The sequence below is a fragment of the Manis javanica genome, chromosome 1 (assembly GCF_040802235.1).
Source record: "Manis javanica isolate MJ-LG chromosome 1, MJ_LKY, whole genome shotgun sequence".
In the NCBI taxonomy this organism is placed as follows: Eukaryota; Metazoa; Chordata; class Mammalia; order Pholidota; family Manidae; genus Manis; species Manis javanica.
In genome coordinates, this window is record NC_133156.1 from 181,821,662 (window position 1) to 181,847,622 (window position 25,961).

At 35.9% G+C, this 25,961-nt stretch overlaps 1 protein-coding gene across 5 annotated transcripts in view; it reads left to right on the top strand.

The window, feature by feature from the left end:
- Nucleotides 1–25,961, top strand: part of EXOC6B (exocyst complex component 6B) — a 640,335-nt gene that overhangs the window by 357,293 nt on the left and 257,081 nt on the right. For 4 of the 5 annotated variants that reach the window (XM_037027188.2, XM_073211565.1, XM_073211564.1 and 1 more), the window contains 4 exons: nt 190–295; nt 1,138–1,247; nt 4,185–4,296; nt 22,163–22,297. In XM_037027188.2, the coding sequence (XP_036883083.1) occupies nt 190–295; nt 1,138–1,247; nt 4,185–4,296; nt 22,163–22,297 (463 nt within the window). The remainder of the gene's footprint in view (nt 1–189; nt 296–1,137; nt 1,248–4,184; nt 4,297–22,162; nt 22,298–25,961) is intronic. The other variant, XM_037027190.2, reaches the window with a different exon arrangement.

The following is a 25,961-nucleotide window of genomic DNA, read 5'->3' on the forward strand; positions in this document are numbered from 1 at the left end:
ACCTGAAATCAAATAGTTGTATTGTAGAAGGAATAGAATAGGGATGAGGAAACATTCATTTAGTGTTGTGGTATGTATATAACCATTGACTTCACCTGAAAATTACTTGTGGTCACTACAATGATTAACCCTCCCTCCATTCCCTGTCTCCCTCCTTCCCTCTATTCCTTCTTTCCTTATTCTTTACAGAAACATACTTGATTCTGACAACTACAGTCCTATACCAGTAACAAGCGAGGAGATGTATAAAAAGGTGGTAGGACAATTCCCATTCCAAGACATAGAGCTGGAAAAGGTAGGGAATACTTTAAAATAAACTTCTCTGTTTGATATGGCATTCTCTAAAAGCTTTCACTGTATCAGCCTCATTAAAGGCATTATCTCCAACTCGATGGGTTAGAACTCCAGAATACCTTCAAAGGATGCTTTTTGGTCCTAGAACAGAAAGTCCTGTTTGGAGGATCAGTAGATGGTTTTGGGGGCCTGTCACCTCTCAAGTGTTTTGGAGATTGCTGAGAGTGTTCCAGTTTGACACTTGGAAGTATGGTTTCTATTTTACTCTTAGGCCATTTTCTCACTTAAAACATACAGTTAAATTTACCCTGTGTACTATATAATTCTGTTGGTTTTGACAATGCATTGAGTCATGTTTCTCCTATAATAATGTAGAAAAGTTCCACCATCCCCCCAAATTCCCTCATGCTTCCTTTTTAATCATTCCCTCTCCTCACCCCCAGCCTTTGTCAGCTGCCAATCTGGCTGTCCATCTACTTTTGCCTTTTCCTGAGTGCATGTAACTGGAATCATACAGTATATCATCTTTTGAGACAGGCTTCTTTCACTCAGCATAATGCTTTTGAGATTTATCCAAGTTGTATGTATCAATAGTTCATAACTTTTTATTGCTGAATATGTATCAATTTATTTATCCCTGTGTGTGTTGAAGGACATTTGAATTATTGTTTTTTTTAAATTTGCTTCTTATAGTATCAGGACCCTTTTGGAGATACTTTCTTCAATTTGAGGTCATTAAACAGTTCACAATGTGGAAGACAATTCCTTTTGTGTTTAAACTAGCTTATAAGTATAAATGTATGTCAGTTTGTGACTGGCTTTCATTAATTCTTGCATTTACAGCAATCATTTCCAAAAAAGTTTCCTTTCTCTGAATTTGTGCCAAAAGTTTACAACCAAATTAAAGAATTTATCTACGCCTGTCTGAAGTTTTCAGAAGATCTTCATTTAAGGTATAGTGTGAACTGTTGAAATGCAACAGATACTGAGACTGTGACTCTATATGCAGAAATATTCTCAAAAGCTTTTGGTGTTCCCATTGGCTCTTCTTTTGAAAGTCTTCATATTATCCCTCTATAGCATGGCACTGCTATATTGATATAGCATGGCGAAAGGGGAAGTTCAAAATTTTTGCATTATTTTTGTTTATTTATTGGCTTATTCTCGACTATTTTCTTTACAGATTTGTATTTCAACACTTTCTATTAGTGACACTCCACTAGGAAAGAGTAGTATAATATTAATTTTTACCTTCTACTTGATGAAATGTTAAGGCCAGTAGGGGAGTAACAAGTAAAATCCTTTGGAAATACTCTTTTTCCAAATATTTTCTGGTCTTGTTTAAAGTATCCATATCTCCTTTAATTTAAGGTTAATTATTTAGTCAACATATTTTGAGCCTATTTGTATACCAGATTCATCCTACTTATTGGGAATGCAGAAGTAGAAAGCAGGTTTTTTTGTCATCAGGTATTGTCAGTATCCACTAAGGAAATAGACAATTAAAATAGGCCATGGTAAGCGTTGTAATATGTATAGTATACTTACAAAACACCTAGAAGAATACGTAACTCCTCTTAAAGAATTTGAGAGAGAACAGTCAACATGATTGGCTTTCTGAAAGAATATTCTCCTTTCAGTGAATGATACCACCATTCAGCCAAACCAGGATCTGAGAGTCCTTTGCTACTCCTTATTTTCTGTAATAGTTATTTTTCCTGAAAACAAAATTTCAGGTATTAGTCAGAATTCTTGTAAACACTTTACAAATGTAACATCTGTATAACTCAAAACAGCACTTACGTATGAGGGACTAGGAAGCACACTCCATTTTTACAGAAGAGGAAAGTGAGGCAGAGAAAAGTTTAAGTAACTTCCATCAAGGTCACACAGGAGTAAGTGCTTAAGCGGGATTCAAATCTGATCGGCATCAGCATCAGTCTCATGCATGAGTAGAGACTTTTAACAGAAAGATGGAAATTATTGGAAAGTGTCAAATGGAAATGATCAAAGGTGATAAATCATTTTAGAGATGAAGAATTCCTTTGAGTGGCTCATCAATGAACTTGACAAAGCTGAAGTAAGAATTCAGTGAATTTGAACATAGGTCACTAGAAGTTAACCAAACTGAGACACAAATTTAAAAAGATGAAAGAAAGGAAATAAAATATCTAAGATTTGTGGAACAATTTCAGACAGTGCGATTGAGGGTTCAAGAAGGAAGATAAAGAGATCAGGAAACAAGAAATATTTCAAGAGATAATGGCTGAGAGTGTTCCAAAAATAATATAAGACATCAAACCAGAGATCAAGATTTTGGAAACCCCATCAAGATACACAACAAGACAACAGTACCACAATAAGCAATGAAAAATACTTAGACATATTGTATTCAAACTGGTAAAAAGGAAAGATAAGGTAATTCCTTGATGGTGTCTAGGAAAAAAAATTACATGCAGGTATAATGGGGCAAATTAGGGCGGACTTCTCTTCAGAAACTATGCAAGTCAGAGACAAGTGGAGTGACATCCTTAAAGTACTTAGAGAAAAAAACAATCAAGCCAGAATTCTATAGACTTCTAGAAGCAAAATAACTTCTAGAAATGAAGGCAAAATGAAATTTTTTGCCAAACAATAGCTAAGATAATTCATTTCAGTAAACTTGCAGTATGTGAAATAAAAGAGAATTCTTTACACAGAAGAAATGTATGAGGTAGAAGCTCACATAAATACATAAACAGACTTTTGAGAATGGGTAAAAATTAAACTGATTGTAAAATAATTTTCCCTTCACTTTTAATTGCTATTTTTTTTAGATTGTACAATGTGATTTTTTAAGTGTGTTGATTTAATATAATATACATTAAGAAATTATTATAGCAAGTTAATTTACATATCTATTACTCACATAGTTACCATTTTTGTGTGTTGTGTGCTTTATTCTTCCCTTCCTCTTCCCCTCTTTCTCTCTCTCTCTGCTCTTTTTATGCTCTTCCTCCATCCCTCCTCCTTCCTTAGTTTTCTGTCTCTCTGTACATATATCTGTGTGTATGTAGTATTATAAACCTTTATGGTTTATGCTAGTTTTGATTAGTTAACATATAGTCTGTTTTCTCTGTGTAATTATCATTACCATTTTCCTTCTGCAATAAGTAATATTTGTGTTTATGTTGAAATACTTTGACACTGTGGATTCTATCAGATTTCCTTTACTGAGTAGATGTCCTTATTGATCACTTTTGTGTTAATAAGGATTAAAAAACATTTATGCAGAATTAAACTCCTTGCTTGAAACATTGATTTCAGAATGAGAGCAAAAGAAGCATTATGTAAAAAATGGTGAGAAAGGAGCAGAGATATCTTTCTTTATGGACCTTTATTAACTAATTGTGCAGGCAGACTATAGAGAGGCCAGGTTAGAAAATGATAAAAATTAACAGTCTGTGAAGAAACTTGGAAGTATGGGAGAAATAATGGTTTCAGAATGAGGAATCATACCTACCCTGGGAGACAGTGCAGCATAGTGTTTAAATGCCATGGGCTTTAAACCTAGATTGCCTGTGTTAAAATCCATTTTTTGCTCTGTATTACTTACTATGTGACCTGAAAAAAGTTGCTTAACTTCCTTTTGCCTTCATTTCCTCATCTGTAAAGTAGAAATACCAATAAAAACTACTTCATATTTACCCTGTGTACCCTGTGAAGGTTAAATGAATTTTAATACATTAAAGTACTTAAAATAATTTCTGGCACACAGTAAATGTTATTTGCTGCTATGATGATGATGATGGTGATGATGATGATGGTGATTTTATAAGTACCACTGACACCTTGTTGGTTTGCAAAAACTCTGCCATCTGGTGTGACTGACTCCTGGTACTTCTTTTCAGCTCAACTGAAGTTGATGACATGATTCGTAAATCTACAAACCTGTTGCTAACGAGGACTCTGAGCAACTCTCTGCAGAATGTCATTAAAAGGAAGAATATTGGATTAACTGAGGTAAAGCTATTCTTAATGGAAGCAGCCAAGGCCTTATGTGAATAGTCATTGTAAGCTCTGGGGCTTGTTTGTGAATTAATTATAACGTTCTATTTGATCCATCATATTCTTCCTGATGGACTCCTAATGGCGAAAGAGCAAAACAAATTCCTTGTTGTCTTTGGTCACCTCAGAGAAATCCAGTATTTGTCTTGGAAAGTCATTTTTTCCCCCCTCTCTCATTGTTTTCACTAGCTTAACCAGTTTTTCTTTCTGAGGTTGTTGGAATTAGTTTGTATTATTTGCCATTGATTATATACAAACAAACAAACAAACAAACAAATATATATATATATATATATATATATATATAATTTAATCCTTGGTTGGAGAATATAGTCAACATCAGGTTCTTATCCAAATGAATGGCAGTTCAAATACAACATACATTATGAAATCGCATTTTGCCTGCATAAATCGTTGATGCCAAGGATATTGGCACTCATGGTCCTTGTTAGTGATAGACTAAGCTTTTGTTCTTGAGATACCTCACATATATGAATAATTACTTATAGCATATAAGTTTGGGGATTTGGGATTGTGGAAATGTGAGAGAAAGGCAGTCACCACATTTGTATGGAAGTTTACGCAATCTCACAAAGGGAGGTGAGATATTGTACATATATTCAGAAGAGTATTTTGGCAAACTGAAGATTCAGTGTGTGCTCCTAAAATTTAGAAAGATGTGAAGTTTCCTGTCTTTTGGAAACCCAGGATTGCATGGGAGCCTCAACCTGTCATTTTATGGAAATTATAGTGCCAAAAGTGAGCTGTTGGAGGAATTTTTTTCATAGGAAAAGGGAAAAGCTGTTGGCCATCTGTTTTACCTGTAAAGGTGGCATAATTTGAAAGTCAGTTGCTCGAGGAAAAGTAGACATTTTCAGATATAAACCATCAGAGACTATGATCAAAGTCAGCAAATGGCTAATGATATTGACTCATAGACCAAGACAGCTGGGAGCCAGGTGAACTTCTACTTCTGATTTTAGAGTGATTGTTTCTTTCCCTGTGTTAAGATTTTAAAACATTATAATGTGGGACATAGGCAGTATTTGAGTTCTACTTTAAACTAACTTTTTTTACAGTTGAAAGTCACATTTGACATTATTTAGGGTAGTCCCCTTATTTTGCAGAACTCCCTTTCTATTGCCTATATAGAAATACTAGGCATTGTTTTTGTGTGTCTGAGAATAGGATAACTTCTTTTCATAATCAGGACAGCTACAGAAAAGGAAAGGTGGAGTGAAAATTAGGAAGTCCTCCTTGTTATATTGTACTCTTCTCCTTTTCTGAATCCCTAGTAGGACAGGAAGTTTGTTATATATTTTGTGAATTATCTCTACATTAGAACTCTTGATATAATTCTTTTTAGGCCACTCAGTTTAGCAGTCTCTTAGAAAAACCATTTTAAACAAGTAGTATAGCAAGAACTTAACGTAATAGAAACATATTTGGCCTAAAAGAGCTCTTGAGTTCACTTGTGGCAATGCCATTGATTTAGTGTGACATCTTCAGAGAAAGACTTTAATCCTTTGGTTTTCCTGACTCCATTATTCATTTAAGGTAGTGATAAGAAGCAGCAGTAGGAGCTTATCAAAGAAGAACTTTATCATAATTCTTGGCAATATTTCAATATTACTGTTAAACTTTTGGATCTTTTTAGAAAAATGTACTTTCATTATCAATAACTGCATATGAATGAAGGAACATCACACCCATTTATATATTTTGGCTATCATGGTGGTATGTACATGTATAGATGCATACATACCCAGTGCTTCCTTTTTCATCACCAACCAGTGAATCTTTGAATAATTGTATTACTCACTTTTGGAAAGAGAGGACATTATATCCTTATTCACAGGTAACTAAAATGAATTCACAGCTGGAATCATCATCATCATAATAGGAAACATTTGTGGAATAATTTATATTCTTCAAAGCCCATTCACAAATACCATCTCACCTAGTACAATAACATTTGAAGCAAGCTAGGCATTGTTATCATTCCCATCTTATAGAAGGCATAATTAAGGTTCAGGGGGATTGCACAATGTCACACAACTAGCAAAATTATGGAAATGAGACATGAGTCCAGGTGGTTTTTTCCTAAACTTAAGTATTTTTATTATAATATACTGCCTTTCCATATTGACTTAATTATTTTTGATAATATTTTATAACTTTTTTTGATAATTGATTTAATTATTGTAATTACTTCATCTTAACAAAGAGGTCCATAGTAACATGGAAATTGTTCTAGAGAAGATTTTGTTTGGGTGACAGCGACCAGATATCAACTCAAACAATAGCAGTGTTATAAGCACACAAAACTAAAAGAATCCTATTCCAGTTTGTCAGTTCTCTTAGGACTTAAAAGGTCCGATAAGCTAATGTCTGTCTGTCTGCCTGTCTTATTTTGAGGTCACATGATAAGTCTTCTTTTTTCTGTGCATCTGCTCTATCCTTTCATCTTTTTCTATGGACTGTCTTTCTTGCTTTTCTCATAGCTTCTTTTCTTCTCTGTGCTGAGCCAACTCAACATCATTTTTCAGTTCTAGCATCTGCTGTAACTTGAATGCCTTGCTCCCTCAGACCTTAAATGACTATCCTTAGTTCAGTCAACAGGTACAGCTGTTTTTCTACGGCTGCTTCTGGCAAATTGGTAGAAAGAAGGGTAGCTGGCAGTGGTTAAGAATGTATGTCCAAAAGCACACTGCCTAGGCTTCAGTTCTGCTCTCTCCTTGAGAGATGTGTTCTTGAGCATGTTACTTGGCTCTGTGTATAAACTGGGGACAATAATAGTATGCATTTCATAGGACTGTTGTGAGGACTAAATGAACATGTAAAGGCCTTAGAACAGTACCTAGTACATAGTATACAATGCATATTACCAGCTACTATTTAAAAAGAGAGATTTAGAAAAGACAACAGTGATGGTCAGGTCCTGTATAGAGATGGAGATTTTCAGTTAAGAGAAGTTAGATTAGAACAAGATGTCATGTTAAGATAAATAATTTGTGGGAGGGGGGAAAAAGATGGCAGTGTGAGAAGTGAGGCAGAAATGTCCTCCCAAAACCACATATAACATGAAAATATAGCAAATACAACCAATCCTAAAAAAGTGACCCAAAGAAAGCAGAACAGACTGCCTACATCTGGGGAAAAGAGAAGACTTCAGAAAAAAGGGTAATGTAGCAAAGCCACCATCTGGCAAGACCCAAGCCCTCCCGCCACGCCAGCTTATAGATGAGAGGAAGAGAAATGGAGAGGGGAGGGAGTAGAAGCACAGGAGTGCTAAACAACCAGCTCTGGAGGTCTCCTCTGGGAGCATAAACCCCATATTACATGGTGCTCTGGAGATTAGTGGGGATGGAAAGCAAAGATGGGCAGAATACTCAGAGAGACTGAGATTCTAGCCTCTTGTGGAGAACAGATACCCACAACCTGCGGCTCCAGGACAAAAGAAAGGCAGGCACCTTCACAGACTTCCCAACAGCGAAAAGGGTGATAAAGGGGCAAATATTACACAGAGCATGCTGCTCAGGAGAAAGGGCAGGTGGACAAACTTGTCCTCGCATGCTCAGCCAAACAGGATGGGAGCTTCACATGTTCCATCACCCTGGCTGGCACCACAGTGCTAAGGCACCCACTGTGAAATGTAGCCTGCCACTCCTTCCTTCTGGCAGGCACAGGTCTGCACACTTGCTACCCCTACCATCATGCCAGGCCAGCTGGAGGGTGGCCCTGCCTATGGCAGCTACTGGGGTATAATGCAGAGACTCCTCCTTGTGCATACAGCCACTGGACCTGGCAGTGGAGGAGGGCACTGCACCAGGAAGCAGGAAAGAGCTGTTTCCTCCCAGCAGGCCCTGGCACTGCTGGTCTGTGACCCCTGCCAGAGCACCAGGTTCTGGGTAGCTCCACAGAATAGAACTTCTGGGCACTAGAGGGCACTGCCTACACAAAGTTGTTGTTTCATAGGAATCAGTAGATTGAAATGGCAAAAAAGTTTTGTACAAAAATTCAAATGTCAGAAGGAGGACTAAGTGAAACTGAAATCACCAAACTTCTTGATAAAGATTTCAAAATAAAACTCATAAACATGCTCACCAAGCTACAGAAAAATAGTCAAGATCTCAGGGAGGACTTCAAAAAAAAGATAAAAACTTTGAAAAATACAGTATCTGAAAAGAAACATACAATGGAGGTATTTAAAAGCAGATTTGTTGAGGTAGAGGAGATGGTTAATGAAATAGAGAACAGGAAAACAAAGAAGATGAGGCACAGAGAGAAAAAAAGATCTCTAGGAATGAAAGAATATTAAGAGAACTGTGGACCATACCAAACAGAACAGTATTTGTATTATAGGGGTAGTACCAGAAAAAAAAGAAGAGAGAGAAAAGGGGGTAGAAAATTTCTTAGAGGAAATAATTGCTGAAAACTTCCCCTATATGGGGAAGGAAATAGTCTCTCAGGTCATGGAAGTGCAGAGATCTCCCAACACAAGGGATCCTAGGAAGACAACGCCAAGACATATAATAATTAAAATGACAAACATCAAGGAAAAGAGGAGAATATTAAAAGCAGCCAGAAAGTAAAAAAAATAGCACATATAAGGGAAAGCCCATCAGGCTTTCAACATATTTCTCAGCAGAAACCATACAGGCCAGAAGGGAGTGCCATGATATATTTAATGCAATGAAACAAAAGGGCCTTGAACTAAGAATACTCTATCTGGCAAGATTATCATTCAAATTTGAAGCAGGGGATTAAGTAATTTCCAGGTAAACAAAAGTTGAGGGAATTCATCACCAGCAAATCGTCTCTACAGTATATTTAAAATGGACTGCTATAGATGAAAGTGCCCCTAAGGCTGAAGAGCTGCTACCAGAGAAAATAATACCACAGTAAAGGAAGTACACCAATTCATTACTAAGCAAATGCAAAATTAAATCAGCTACCCACAAAGGCAGTCAAGGGATAAACAAAGAATACAGGATATGACACTTAATATATAAAGAGTGGAGGAGGAAGAGAAAGAAGGGAGAAAAAAAATAATCTTTAGATCATGCTTGAATAGCGTAATAAGCTAGTTAAGTTAGACTGTTAGATAATAAGGAAGCTGCCCTTGAACTTTTGGTAACCACAAATCTAAAGCCTTCAATAGCAATAAGTACATATCTATCGATAATTACCCTGAATGTTAATGGACTGAATGCACCAATCAAAAGACATAGAGTTGCAGAATGTATAAAAAACAAGACCCATCTATATGCTGCCTACAAGAGACTCACTTTAAAATCAAAGATATACACAGACTAAAAGTGAAGGGATGGAAAAAGATATTTCATGGAAATAATAGGGAGAAAAAAGGAGGAGTTGCAGTATTTGTATCAGACTAAATAGACTTCAAAACAAAGTAAAAAGAGACAAAGAATGACATTACATAATAAATAAGGAGTCAGCCTAACAAGATGATATAACCATTATAAATATATTTGCACCCAATATAGGAGCACCTAAAAATGTGAAACAAGTACTAACAGAATTAAAGGGGGAAATAGAATGTAATGCATTCATTTTAGGAAACTTTAACACACCACTCACTTCAAAGGACAGATCAGCCAGACAGAAAATAAGTAAGGACACAGAGGCACTGAAAAATGTATTACAATAGGTGGGTCTAACAGACATCTATAGCACACTCCACCCCAAAACAGCAGGATGCACATTCTTTGAAAGTGCACATGGAACGTTTCCCAGAATAGATCTCATCCTAGGCCACAAAAAGAGCCCCAGTAAATTAATAAAGATTGAAATTGTGTTAACCAACTTTTGATACCACATAGTATGAAACTAGAAATAAATTATGCAAAGAAAACAAAAAAGCCCGCAAACACATGGAGGCTTAACAACATGCTCCTAATAATAATCAGTGGATCAATAACCAAATAAAAACAGAAATCAAGCAATATATGGAGACAAATGAAAACAACTCAACACTCCAAAACCTGTGGGATGCAGCAAAGGCAGTCATAAGGTAAAGTATATTGCAATGCTGCCTTACCTCAAGAAAGAACAATCCCCTATGAACATTCTAAACTCACTATTAATGAAACTAGAAAAAGAAGAACAAATGAGGCCCAAAGTCAGTAGAAGGAGGGACATAATAAAGATGAGAGCAGAAATAAATAAAATTCAGAAGAATAAAACAATACAACAAATCAATGAAAGCAGGAGATGGTTATTTGAGAAAATAAAAAAACCAGATAAACCCCTAGCTAGACTTATCAAAGATAAAAGAGAGTGTACACACATAAAGAAATCAGAACTGAGAAAGGAAATATCACTACAGACACCACAGAAATACAAAGAGTTATTTGAGAAAACTATGAAAAATTATATGCTAACAAATTGGATAATCTAGAAGAAATGGACAATTTTTCTAGGAAATGCAACTTTCTAAGTCTGACCCAGAAACAGAAAATATGAACAGACCAATTACCAGCAATGAAACTGATTGACAATCAGAAAACTACATAAGAACAAACCCCTGGACCAGATGGCTTCACCACTGAATTTTATCAAACATTTAGAGAAGACCTGATACCCATCCTCCTTAAATTTCCCAGAAAGTAGAAGAGGAGGGAATACTTCCAAACTCATTCTTTGAGACCAGCTTCACTCTAATACAAAAACCACACAAAGACATCACAAAAAAAGAAAATAGAGACCATTATCCCTGATGAACAAAGATGCAAAAATCCTCAACAAAACATTAGCAAACTGAATTAAAAAATACATAAAAAATAATACATCATGACAAAGTGGGATCTATTCCAGGGATGCTCGGATGGTAGAATATTATAAAAGTCATCAACATCCCACACAACATCAACAAAAAGAAGGAAAAAAAATCACATGATCATCTCAATAAATGCTGAAAAGGTATGTGAGAAAATTCAAAATCTATTCATAATGAAAACTGTCAACAAAATGGGTATAAAGAGCAAGTACCTCAACATAAATAAAATCCATATATGACAAACCCACAGTCAACATCATACTTAACAGTGAAAAGCTGAAAGCTTTTCCTCTAAGATTGGGAACAAGACAAGGATGCCCAATCTGCCCACTTTTATTCAACATAGTACTGGACATCTTAGCTAGGACAATCAAGACAACACAAAGAAATAAAAGGCATCCAGACTGGTAAGAAAGAAGTTAAACTGTCACTGTTTACAGATGACATGATATTGTACATAGAAAACCTTAAAGAATCCACCCAAAAACTATTAGAAGTAATAACTAAATTCAGCAAAATTGCAGGATGCAAAATCAATACACAGAAATCTGTTGCATTCCTATATACTAACAATGAACTGGCAGAAAGAGAAATCAGGAAATCAACTTCGTTTATAATTGCATCAGAGAGAATAAAATACCTAGGAATAGACCTAACCACGGAGGTGAAAGACCTATGTTCTCAAAACTAAGACACTCATGAGGGAAATTATAGAAGACACCAATAAATGGAAAGGTGTCTTCCATTTATGAATAGGAAGAATTAATATTGTCAAAATGGCCATCCTACCTGAAGCAGTCTATAGATTCAATGTAATCCCTATCAAAATACCAACAGCATTCTTCAACAAATTGGAACAAATAGTTTAAAATTAATATAGAACCACAAATGAGCCCAAAGAGCCAAAGCAGTCCTGAGAACAAAGAACAAAGCTCAGAGGATTATGCTGCCTATCTTCAAGCTCTACTACAAAGCCACAGTAATCATAAGAATTTGGTACTGGCACATGAACAGCCCATAGATTAATGGAACAGTATAGAGAACCCAGATATAAACCCACACATATATAGCCAAATCATATATGATAAAGGAGCCATGGATTACAATGGGGAAATGACAGTCTCTTCAGCAACTGGTGTTGGCAAAACTGGACAACTACATGTAAGAGAATGAATCTGGATCATTGTCTTATCTCCATACACAAAAGTAAACTATAAATGGATCAAAGACCTGAATGGAAGTCATGAAACCATAAAACTCATAGAAAAAATAGGCAAGAATCTCTTGAATATAAACATGAGCAATTTTTTCCTGAACGCATCTCCTCAGAGAAATGAAAAAAAACAAAATGAATGCATGGGATTACCTCAAACTAAAGAGCTTCTGTACAGCAATGGACACCATCAGCAAAACAAAAGGGTATCATACAGTATGGGGGAATATTTTCTTGAACAACTTATCCAATAAGGGGTTAACATCCAAAATACATAAAGAGCTCACATGCCTCCACACCGAAAAAACAAATAACCTGATTAAAAAATGGGTGGAGGCCTGAACAGACACATCTCCAAAAAAGAAATTTATAGGCCAACAGATGAAAAGATGCTCCACATCACTAATCATCAGGGAAATGCAAATTAAAGCCACATGATGTATCACCTCACACCAGTTAGGGTGGCCAACATCCCAAAGACAAGGAACAATAAATGCTGGTGAAGATGCGCACAAAGGGGAACCCTCCTACATGTTTGTTGGAATGTAAATTACTTCAGCCATTGTGGAAAGCAATATGGAGGTTCCTCAAAAAACTAAAAATAGAAATACTATTTGATCCAGGAATTCCACTCCTTGGAATTTACTTGGAGAAATCACCATCCCTGATTTAAAAAGACTTATGCACCTCCTATATTTATTGCAGCACTATTTACAATAGCCAAGATATGGAAGCAACCTAAGTGTCCATCAGATGAGTGCATAAAGATGTCATACATAAACACAATGGAATATTATTCAGCTATAAGAAGAAAACAAATCCTACCTTTTGCAACAACATGGATGGAGTTAGAGGGTATTAATGCTCAGTGACATAAGCCAAGTGGAGAAAGATATGTACCAAATGATTTCACTCATTTGTGGATTTTAGCAAGTAAACAAAAGTGAAGGAATGAAACAGCAACAGACTCGCAGACTCCAAGAAGGGACTAGCGGTTACCAAAGGGATGGAGTTTGGGATGGGGCTTGGGGAGGGAGGGATTAAGGGGTATTACAATTAGCACACAATATAGTAGGTTATGGGGAAGTCAGTATGCAGGGAGAAGTGAAGTAATGACTCTCTGTCATTTTACTATTGTGATGGACAGTGATTGCAATGGGTTTTGGGGGGTACTTGATAATATGGGTGAATGTTGAAACTACAGTATTTCTCATGTGAAGTATTCATAAGATTTTAGATCTATAATACCTTAATTAAAAAATGATAATTTATTTATTAACTTTAAAATATTTATGAAATACTTTGTATCTGAAAGGCACTGATCCAAGCCTTAAAGATAAATAAGTAAACAACAAGAATAAGAACAAAGGTGATCCTTGCTTACATTCTAGTGGTAGAAAACAGATAGTAAAGGTTAAACAAACAAGTAAATCATCTAGTATAGTATAATAAAAGGTGATGAAACTATGGAGAAAAGAAGAAGAACCTGGGCTAAGGAAATCAGGAATGTGTTGAAATTTCAAGGTTCAATGTATTAAAAATAATAGCATCTTGGTGGTAAGTTATCTTTGAAAGGAAAACATTCTTGGCAGAGTTTGGAACTTGGCACAGGCCTGAAGTCAATAGTTAAGTTACTGGCAAATTTAGGGAATAATAAGGAAACTAGAGAGCTGGATTGGAGTGGGCAAGAGAAGAAGCAGGAGATTAGATCAGAGAGGTACCCAGGATTTGTGCTCGGCCGTTGTAAAGTGTTTGGCTTTTATTTTGAGTGAAATAGGAAGCCATTGCTGGAGTTCCATTAGTGACATGATCTGACATACTTCAGAAGGATCACATTGACTGTTGTATTGAGAATATACTGTTGGGGCTAAACAGGGATCAGTTAGGAACCTATGACAACAATCTAGTGAGATTTGATGGCAGCTTGGGTGGTAGCCATGGAGGGAGTGAGACGCGATCCAATTTGCAGTGTAGAGCCAGCGTATTTTCCTGATGATTGGATATGAAGGAGGTGAGAAAGGGGTTGAAGATCACTCTGATATTTTTTGGTTTGAGAAAGTAGAATGTTATATATCTCATGAAATTTGATGGCTAAAACTTACGGTTGAGCTAAGTTTGGGGTACGGTATATTGAGAATTTGGTTTGGGATCTATTAAATTTGTAGTATTTATTAGATATATGAGTTTGGAGTTTGAGAAACAGGTTTTGTCTGGAGATAAAATTTGGAAGCATATAAACAATATTTATTACCACCTGACTGGATACTGTTACTGAGGGAATTTGTAAAGATGGAGAAGAGAAGCGTAGGAAGAATGAAGGACCCTTGGGCACTCCAGTGTTAGGAAGTTGGGAGAAAAGAGGAACTTGCCAAGGAGGTTGGGAAGGAGCCATTAGGAAAGTAGAAGAAACCAAACAAAAACAAAAACAGAAACAGGAGAGTGTGGTGCTCTCGAAGACAAGCAAGAAAGTATGTAAGAAGAAGGAAATATTCAACTATGACAAATACTGCTGGTAGATCAGGTAAGATAAAGATTAAGAATTATCATTGGCCTTAGCAACCTGTTGCCAGTTTGGCAACTTTAGTAGGAGCACTTTTAATAGAATGATGGTAAGAAACTCCTAATAAAGTAGGTTTAAAAGAGAATGAGTCCAAGCATAAGATTGTGTATCAATGATACTTTAATAAAAATAAAAAATAAAAAATAAAAAAGAGAATGGGTCTTGCACAGAAGAGTTTCAAATAATTTATGTTGTTGTTACCCCTGAAGGAGGTGGTTATGACTTGCTGCCTAAAAACAGTATGGAAGGAGGGAAAAAAAAAATCACATTACTGTGAAGAAACCTGACAAACACTACCTCTGTCAGGCAATCGGGGTTAACACCATCAGTCATAAGTTATATTGATGGCATGTGCCTTTGGTATGATGTAGTGAGAAGGCATTTGACCTCTGTGATCTTCCTTCCAAAACCCATGACCCTAGTCTAACCATTAGGAAAATAGTAAACACGCCCAAATTGAGTGACATTGTACAAAATACCTGACCAGTGCTCCTCAAAACTGTCGGGGTTGTCAAAGATGGGAAAGTATGAGAAACTGCAACAGGAAAGAGGAGGCTAAGGAAAAATGACAACTAGATGTAACATGGTATCTGAGATGGGTCCTCAAAAAGGTAAAGACTATTAGGGAGCAAGCAGAGAAATCTGAGTGATGTGTTCATCCGTTAGTAGTAATGTACAGATGTTGGTTCCTTTGTTGTGGCAACTGTATCATAGTAATGTAAGAGGTTAGCAGTAGGAGGAACTGGGTGTGGAGTATCTGCTGACTCTTTGTAACTGTTTTGTGAATATAAAACGATCCTAAAGTAAAACGCTAATTTAAATGAAAAAATTTTAGAAATGGGAAGAGAAGAATTAGAGGCAGCAAGTACAAGACAGCTCAGGGAATTTTGTTACAAAGGCAAGCAAAGAAAAGAGGTGATAGCTGGCAGGGAAGTGGATAAAGCAAAGGTTTTTCGTTTTATTTTTCAGTAGAAGTAACCATTCTTATTTCTGTTGAGAATAATGTAATAGAAAGCAAAAAGTGGATGATGCAGGAGAACAGGGGAAATCTCTGAAGTAATGTCCTTGTGTAGGACAGAGAGTTTAGAATCTAATGCACAATGAAAGGGATTAGCTTTAGGTAATGAACACCTCATCTGTTCGTCTGTAAACGAAGATGAAAGTTAGAGTCTGTGGATCAGATGGCAGTGGTTGGGTATATGGCACGGTGCAGGCTCCAAATGCTGTTTTCCCAGTGAAAGAAAAGTCTTCAGATGAAGGTGGGGACTGAGTGCAAGTGTTGGTGTTGAAGCAGAGAAAAATTATCTCTGGGCATAAGGAAATGACAATTGGCTCATGCTTGATAATATGGTTATTTTACAGTGTTAATTGCCCACTTTGGCTAATGGATATGAATTAAAGTGAGATTAGCTAGCATCGTGTATTTTCTTAAGCCACATTTAGCTGGAGATACAATAAGCAAGTTCATATCAATTATAGCTGTCAGAAATGTGGTATATATTATACTTGTACTTTAATGTTATATTAGTATTTAGACTTAATTTTTCATAATATATCATTTCTTTGGTATGACATTGATGTTATCTCAATTATAAGATGAGGAAAGATGTAACTTTGTCTAAGGCCACACAACCAGTAAGTAGTTTGAAAATAAGATTTGAGATAAGTTTTAAAATACATTTCCTTTTAAAAATAAGATTTAAAGTAAGTTTTGAAATAAGATTTTCTTTGTTCTAAACCTTTGCTCTTTCACTAGGCTAACTTAAAACATCAATATCATGGAGGAAAGGAAATATACCACCAGTTTATTAATCTCAGAACATATCAGAATTAATTAAGTTTGAAAGAAAATTTTAGATGAATTAAAGGACACACTACTTGTTTGTGAGGAATGTATTGATAGAAAGGCTTAAGATAGAACTTGGATTTAAATTATTTATTATAGATGATAGAAATATTATATTTCACTTCAAGTGCCTACTCAGATGTCACTTCCTTAAAGAGGCCTTCCATGACCACCCTATCTTAAAATAGCTCAGACTTCCCATCACCATGCAACTCCTTATCCTCACTTTGATTCCCAGTCCTATTAACATCTGATCTCATACTATGTTTATAGGTGTATGTGTTTACTATAATATCCATGAAGCCAGGGACTTTCTCTTTTGTGTATAAGAGTGTACAGCTTTATCCCAATTCCTTGGCACATAGAAGTTCTTAATTGATGAAAGAAGAAAGAAAGAAAAAAGATAGGTTCTTAAAGTGAAAGAAATTCAGAGTTCCTATTAGTTGTACCATGTTGAATATTTGTATTTTTATGATCAGAATTGTCTCTCAGGAGACCTAAATAAATGGCCAATTCTTTGCACTGACCTTTTGTTTTTAATATAATTTAAACTGTTGACCACATTGTTGCCAGGCAGCTGCATCTGAAGAAGTCTCTTCCTGCACACTAGGTGAAACCTCAGCCCGGATGGGGGAGGGTTCTTGACTCTGACTGGGAAAGAAGTCTGGATCAGGTTGAACAAGTGCCAGCAAGAAAGGAATTATTAAAGCAAGAGTAGAAGTGAATGTCAGCAGCTATGCAGGCTGTAGAGAGCAAGGAAGAAGAGGAGAAAAGGGAAGTTCATTAAACTGCTTGGTGTAGGGCAAGTCCCTCGCCAACTCCTAAAGCCAGGGTCACCTGGCATCCAGTGTCCGCTTGATCTGCACAGCATGGGAACTAAGCCCCTACCACCTAATATTTGGGGAATCCGAGGAGCACTGGGTGGAGTGAGATTATGTTCTGAGAACTTCCCCAAAGCAAAGAAAGGAGATTTTGGGGCAGACTGTTAAAGAGTTTGATCATACAGCTGCAGTCCTTTCCGCGTCACCCAGGCGACAGGAACTTGCAAACCCAAATCACAGAGATCTTAGTAACCCTTCCCTAGGGTCTGAAGTAGGACAGAGAGAGAGAGAGACTTGTACTTAAGTCTAGAAAACTGAGTGAAGTAGTAAAGTAGCTTATGTCTGGGAAAGGGGGTTTCTTATTAATTTCCCTACAGGCTTGGAAGAGAGCATGAAGATAAAATGCATTAAGTTGAGCAGCAAGAGGGCTTTGTTTAAGGCAAGTACACAATTGAAGAAAGGGGAGTGTGGGCAGCCTCAGAGACAAGGTGTGCTTACAGGCTTAAGGTTTGTGTTTTTAAGGAGTTCAAGTATGGGATAAAGAGACAAGGGAACATAAGCTTGACATGTGGTCTCATGATGTCTCTCTCTGGTGAGGGACATTATGTCACCATCCATAGTTCTCTAGATATTCTGTAACATAAACTTAGCACAAGGAATTTATTGACCCTATTCTTCTCCAGGATAATGGTTACCCTCTAAGATAGTGGTTACTCTCAAGCAATAGAGACATAGTTAGAACCGTTTGCCCTGCCTTGAGATAGGGTTGGCTGGCTAATCACCATAAAATATGTTAGGAATCTCACCTCCTAACTCCATGGTTTTAAAAATGGAATCTTAGCCTTAAGAAGGAGTCCCTCCTGTTCTTACTATTTATACCTCTGCATTTTTCATCAAAGGCAGGAAAAATTTATCATGATGCTTGTCCCATGTGCCTGCTCTACCTCAACATGGCTGTGTACTGTGTTACTTGTCTCTCACAAACTATTTGTATACATCCCCTGTTGTTAACAGAAATGATATTGCTAATATTATATTAAACATTTTATACTTAAGTCTTGTCAGATGGAAGCCTTGAACTAGACCTTTGAATTTGGAACTGGTAGTTCCAAGTATTTTAACATTCTGGGTATTTGCCTTGGAGATATTGTACAATGAATAGTTGACATAGCTTTTGTATATTCTTTTTGCATCTCCATGCTGGGCTGAAATGGAGATAAAATTCCTTGAAGTCTTAGGGATCGCTTATTTTTATGTTTGGGAAGCAAGGCTGCTGTTTAGTTCTTGATCTTCAGCAGCTCTAAGAGTTGAGATGTATTAGTAGCATGGAGCAGAGTGTGACTTCTGTTCTTGCTTTCTGTGAGTCCTTTTGAAACTTCAGTGTACTAAATTCTCTGCTTTGGGGAACAAGATAATATATACTCTAAATTTAAGTAGATGTGTTTATTTTTCAGGAGTAGTTTATAATTGAGAGTAGAAACCTCTTCTTGAAATTTAGGGCTTAGTTTTGAACTATTGAAGATGATGAAGACATTTTCTTTTCTGGAGTTTGTCAAGAGTATGAACATCTTTCCGTCATCATGGCTCAAGCTCTGTTGGGGCTTTGAAGCAGGGTTGGAGAAGTGGCTTCCACCTTCTTCTGTATGCCTTCTGCATCAGACTCTCTCTCTAATACTGGGAAAGAGAGAGAGAAAATTTCTCTGCTTCTTAATGGTTTTTAACTTAGATCATTCAGTTGTGAGAGGTGATTGTTTGCTTTTTGCATTTTCTTTTTTTGGACAGTTCTCAAAGAACTTTCCTTTATCTAAGATATATCCCATATCTAATCGTTGTTAGTTCTATATCCTTGAAACACTGTTAAGGACAGTTTGGATTGCTGCAGTGATATATTTTTATAAGAGAGTGGGAAGTGGGGGTTAAAAATATCAAAGGAGCTCAAATTCTGATGGAAGTTGAAAGTGCTTCATTTCATCCTTAAATTCAAAATTACCCCTAAAGCCTCGGGCTTTACATTGTAAATGCCCTTGTTAAGGATGTTGGTTAGCTGTCATTCATGAGTAGAGATCACTTAGACCTCATTAACAGACAATATTCCCTTTGAAAATGACATGGTATCTACTGTAATCCTGGAGTGTTTTAATAGTCTATTCTATGCTCAGCAGTGAAATATTTCAAAAGTGACTGACAGCCAATTGACGTAATTCATAGTGATCTTTTGTGTTGACAGATCTTTAAAAAGTCATGGGAAATTACTACTTTACCTAGTGAAGCCGCCTCCTTTTTTTTTTCTAACTGCCAATATCTTGCAAAACAGGACAATTTTCTCTTTGACTGCCACTATTTTTTATTTCAATAACATGACATGATTTCTCCTTATTATTAGGATTTCTTTTGATAGATAGAGTGTGTTCCCTGTAGGTAATGCTGATTTTAAAACAGAAATGCTTCAGTTCTCCAAATTAACTCTCTTACTTTTCTGACTTCTACATCAAGACAACCTTGCCAGTAGCACCTTCTCACTCAGGAAGAAGAGTGATTTAATTTAGACAATTAAAAAATGTTTAAATGATTTTAGTCTTCTGAGGGGGAAGCAGGTTGAAAGGAAGAGGGTGATGAATTGCTGATTTTGGTGGGTGTTTTTTCCTGGAGCACTCTAAAGTTGAAAGGCTTATGTTTTGGGTAACTTCATAGAAATAGTGTCTCTCTATCAGTAGTGTCCACAACTCAAAGTCTCCAAACTCAAACTGTAGAATGAATAGAAAGTGTCTAGTGATGAATATAAACTTGTCTGATGAGTTGTGGGGACTAATACAGAGATCTAGCCCCAGTATTACTCTAACTTTTCACTTTTGTTTGAAGGGCATCTCAGGGTCAGTGCCCCTTGTCATGTTTTACAGTAGCTGTTTTCCTCAGATCTTCTGGCTGAACCTTAGGGCAGTAGATGGTACCTTCTCCTTCATCCAGTCTATTGCTAAAGCCTTGTCATGATGAGTTGATATGTATTTTTGAGAATGACATGTATGTTTTAGCCCTGTGCTGCGTGCTGTTGAGGAGGTAAGAACGTACTTTCTGATTATAGTCCTACCAATATTTTTGTTTAATAGTCCACAGTATAATACAATGACTTCTATTGAAGTACAACTCTGACTTTGAAACATTGTTCTGAAATATCATTTGATTGTGAAAATGTGTAGTACGTTTGTTTATCTTTAATTTCAATGTCCCCTTTGTGTCATCTTCCCACTCTCCCATTTCACAACCTCATTGGAAGAAAAGAAGACCTAAGTTCCTCCATAGTCTTATACACCAAAACTCCCCCTACCTGTCACAACCCCACCAGCAGACATATTCTTATGAAAATGAAAAGTTAAAGATGTAGAAAAGTGAGACAAAAACAAAGGTTCTATTCCATTTTTTTCCTTTATATTGTTTTTAGACTCTGGGGACTATGAATAGCTTTCATAGTTCAAATAGTAGTAGGTACTGCTCCTTTTTTCTTTTGTTTTCTTTTCTTTTTTTTAACATAGAGAAGAATCAAGGTGTAGAAACGTATAACTAATGGCAGGCCCAGAATCTGATACTTCAGCCTGAGGCACATCAACGTGCAGTGCTCCAGGGCTGGCATCTCATGCTTATCCTTAAAAGCACTGTCAGAAGGCATTTAAATGAGTCCATAATTCAAAAGTAAATGACTTGGATTTGAGTCCTTAGTTCCATTCAGACTATGTGATGTAGAAAAAATAGCTTCATTTTTTTTCTGTTACAGTAAACTGGAAGTAATAATTATACTCAACTTAATTCTCCAGGTTGTGGAAAGACAATGTCAGAAAATGAACTGGGAAATGCTTTATAAACATTAATTCTATACAGTAAGAGTTATTTTTCCTCATCCTCCTCTCAAAATAATTTATAGATGACTGTCTTCTTTAAGGGTCTCTTCTGGAAGCAAAGGGAAATAAGTATCAAGTATTAATCTCCATGATAACCCTGTGAGTTAGAAATTATTAACATTTTACAGATAGAGAAACAGGCTTTGAAAAATTAAGAGACTTTTCCAGGATCAATTTGTAAGTAGTTAATCCCTTGAGTTTTTCTGATTTCAGTGTCCATGTTTTTTCTTCCATAAACTAATAAAGTTTGTTAATATACTGCAGTCTATTCTAATATCTCTCTGTTCATCATGCCTCATTTTTAAGCTTTTTTTTGCCATTTCAATTATTTGTGTTCTTTTAATGAGAGCTCAATTATTTAATTCATTCATCTATTATTTATTGCCAGGCTCTATGTTAAACACTAGCAGTTTTTGTTCTTAGCCTGGTTTTTTTAAACAGAAGAAGGCATATATTTAAAATAGAGTGACAGGTGCTCCTGTAGTGGGGGAAACACAGCTGCTTTGGGAAGTCAGAGGAGGCTTCATAGAGGAAGTCATAGGTAAGCCCATGCTTTTACACACCCTTTTGTAGAATATGGATGGCCTCTGCCATCAGGCCTTTTTTTTCTTTACCAGGAGGCTCATATTGAGCTGTTCATCTTGGGGTAAATAGTCAGATGACTCTTGCATGTGCTTGTTGTTTTCTAGCTTGTCCAGATTATTATCAATACAACACACTTGGAGAAATCCTGCAAGTACTTGGAAGAATTCATCACCAATATCACTAATGTGCTTCCAGAAACAGTCCACACCACCAAGCTCTATGGCACCACAACCTTTAAGGTGAGAAGGCCCTCCAAGACCGTAGAACTGCTTCTGGTGTGTGTAGTCTGGGGCATTCTACCCAAGGTGGCTTTGTTTCTTCCACAATGCATGGTAGTATGACTCCTAACATGCTCTTGAGAATAAGCGCTTATGATTTCCTTAGAAAAGCCAATATTAATGCTAATTTTGAGTATTGACATTAAAAAATACCTATAATTGTGTCCACTGAGTCTTCCTTATATTTTGTACATGAAAATGGCTATTTCTTCAGTTGGCCCCCATCAGAATCAAAAGTTCTTAGTATAGTCTGTGTAGTAGTGGTTATAGTTAAAATCAACATCAGTTACAAGTTTTCAATTACTTGTCCTCTCTTCTCGGTGTCCTTTGTGCAATTTTTTTTAAATGTTACTTTTTAGGGAAGAATTTTTGTACCTTACTATGGTAGTTAGCAAGTTTGTAATCATTTCACAAGGCCACATCACTGGTTTTGATCCAGTATTGGATCAAATGAGAAAAATGACAGTCCTGTAGAGCAAAAGAAGGATCGATGGTAGCTGTGTTTCTGGAGAGTAAATGCCTTAATTTAAAAGACTTACTGCCTTAAGAAACTCCTTTGTTTGCCACATGAGCTTTAAATAAATATTGAGCATAATTAAATAAATATTGAGCATAAAAGTAACAGGGCAGTATCTTAAGCATTAGAATAGTAGATCCTGACGTAAAGGTCAACATATGTGTTTTGAATTTTTGTTATTGTTACTATTTGATTATTTTAGTATTGAAACCAATCTGTGTCACCCTTTTGAAATCCAGAAGTTGGTGTTAACCAGGTATAAAATTATAGAGTTGAGATCATTATTTATGTCCAGTGGTGTCTACTTTTTCCTATCTTTTTTTTCCTACTTACTGGTACCTTTCCTTGAGGGTAGATTTAAGAGAATAAATCAAATTTGATCCATATTGCTTATTACATTTTATGAGAGATAAAATATATACAGTATGTTCTGCTCTTTTTCTGTTTTAAGAAAAAGAAATGAGAAACATCCAAATAGCCAGAACAACCTTGAGAAAGATGAACAAAGCTGGAGGCATCAGGTTTCCTGAGTTCAAATTATATTACAAAGCTATAGCAATCAAAACAGTATAGTTTTGGCTTAAAAACAGACTCATAGATCAAGGTAACAGAATAGAGAGTCCAGAAATAAACCCATGCATATATGGTCAACCGTTTTACAACAAAGGAGCCAAGAATGTACAATGGGGAAGGATAGTCCTTCAATAAGTGGTATTGGGAAAACTGGACTTCATGTGTGAAAGAATGAAACTGGACCACTCTGTTCATCATACACACAAGTCAACTCAAAATGGATTAAAGTCTTGAATGTAAGACCTGAAATCATTAAACTTGTAGAAGAAAACATAGGGAATATACTCCTTGACATCAGTCTTGATAGTGATTTGCTTTGTTTTGTTTGGATTTGACACCAAAGCAAATGCAACAGAAGCAAAAATCAACAAGTGGGACTACTATTAATCAAAACTGTATATACTATTGATCTGAAAAGTTTCTGGATAGCAAAGGAAATCATCAACAAAATGAAAAGGAAACTGATGGAACTGGAGACAATACTTGCAAATTATATATCTGATAAGGGGTTAATATCCAAAATATATAAAGAACCCATACAACTGAATAGCAAAAAACTAAACAATCTGATTAAAAAATAATCAAAGGATATGAATAGGCATTTTTCTAAAGAAAATACACAAATGTCCCATAGATAAATGAAAAGATACTCAATCACTAATCATCAGGGACATGCAAATCAAAACCACAGGGAGATATCACCTCATACCTGTTAGAATGGCTGTCATAAAAAAGACAATAGATAGAAAATGCTGGCAAGGATATGGAGAAAAAGGAACCCTTGTGTACTGTTGGTGGGAATGTAAAATGGTACAGCAACTATGGAAAATAATGTGTAGATTGCTCATGAAACTAAAATTAGAACTATCATATGTCCTAGCATTCCCACTTCTAGGTGTGTATCCAAAGAAATGGAAATCATTAATATGAAGAGATATCTATCTATACTTCCATGTTCATTGTGGCATTATTCACAACAGCCTAGATACAGAAATAACCTAAGTGTCCATCAACAGATGAATGGGTAAAAAAAATGGGATATATGTATGTGTATATTTATATGTAACACACAGACACAGAGACACACACACACATACATATATACATGTACATATATAATAGTATATCATTTAGCCATGAAAAATAAGGAAATCCTGTCATTTGTGGCAACATGGATAGACCTTCATGGGCATTTTTTAAATAAAATAAACCAGACAGAGAAGCTTATATGTAGAACCTTTAACACAAAAAAAAGTTGAACTACAAACAGAGTAGAAAAGTAGTTGCCAGGAGCTGGGGGATAAGGGAAATAGAAGTTGGTAAAAGGGTATAAACTTTCAACTGTAAGATGATTAAGGTCTGAGAATCCAATGTAAACCATGGTGACTATAGTTGACAATACTGTATTGTATAATTCAAAGTTGTTAAGAGAATAGAACTTATATGTTCTCATCAAATATGTGTGAAGTGAAGACTGTATTAAATAACTAGAATGGTTGGAATCCTTTCACAATATGTATGTGAAATCACCACAATGTACATTTCAAATATCTTAAAATTTTATTTTCAATTATGCCTCAGTAAGGCTGAAAAAATGAGAAAAAAAGGAAAAAAAACCCCACAAATATTCTTTATGTGCATATGATTAATTGAGCTGCTATTATGTGTTACACATTCATGATGTAACCATGGATTGTTTGTTTCAAATTACCTGTAAAATTACTTTAAAAAATTCATTATATATTATATTATATTGGCATCATTACTTGTAAACTCTTCAATAATGTCTCATTATGTTAATATTGGTACTTTTTGGTGAAGAAAAGACTTTTTAAATTAAGAGATCCCCAAGAATAATAATATGACATAAAAAAATATGACATATGAGCATAAAAATATGACAAGAGCTTTAAGAACTTCAGGATGACCTTAGGCAGTTTAATAGGGATTTTAATAATTTCTCTTAAATGTTAGTATGAGTAATAATTTTATAAAAAATGTATTTCCACTTGATTTATTGTAGAAGTTAACATTAACATTTTTCCAGGGAAGAAATGTAGGAGGGATTATAAATTGAGTGGTCAACAGAGAATAAGGAGTTAGAGAGTCAGAACATGAGGTTCATTTATGTTTGTCTCTAATAAGGGGAAAATGGAATATGTATTGCTATTCTTCCCCTAACTCACCTCAATTTTCTCATTTCAAGGGCTTTTCAAAGTGTGGTCAGAAAGCTTCCCGGAGTATGTTTTGTGTACTTTGTTGTTGCTCCAGCATTAAAATTGCTGAGGGAAAATTAAAGGCAGACAGGAAGCCATAGGGGTTGAGCAGCCAGTTAAATACTTGGTAAAGGAGAAGTTGTGGAGACGGCTAAAGGTCATGTTGATGGTGCTTTATTGGAAACACTGATTGCTTAAAACACATTGAAAGTTTATTTTTACCAGGACGTTTCAGACCAGCTAATCCAGAACTCAGTATAAACATGGCAATTGTAACAGTTACACAGTGTGTATTTTCCTAAGCTACTGTTTCCAGAAA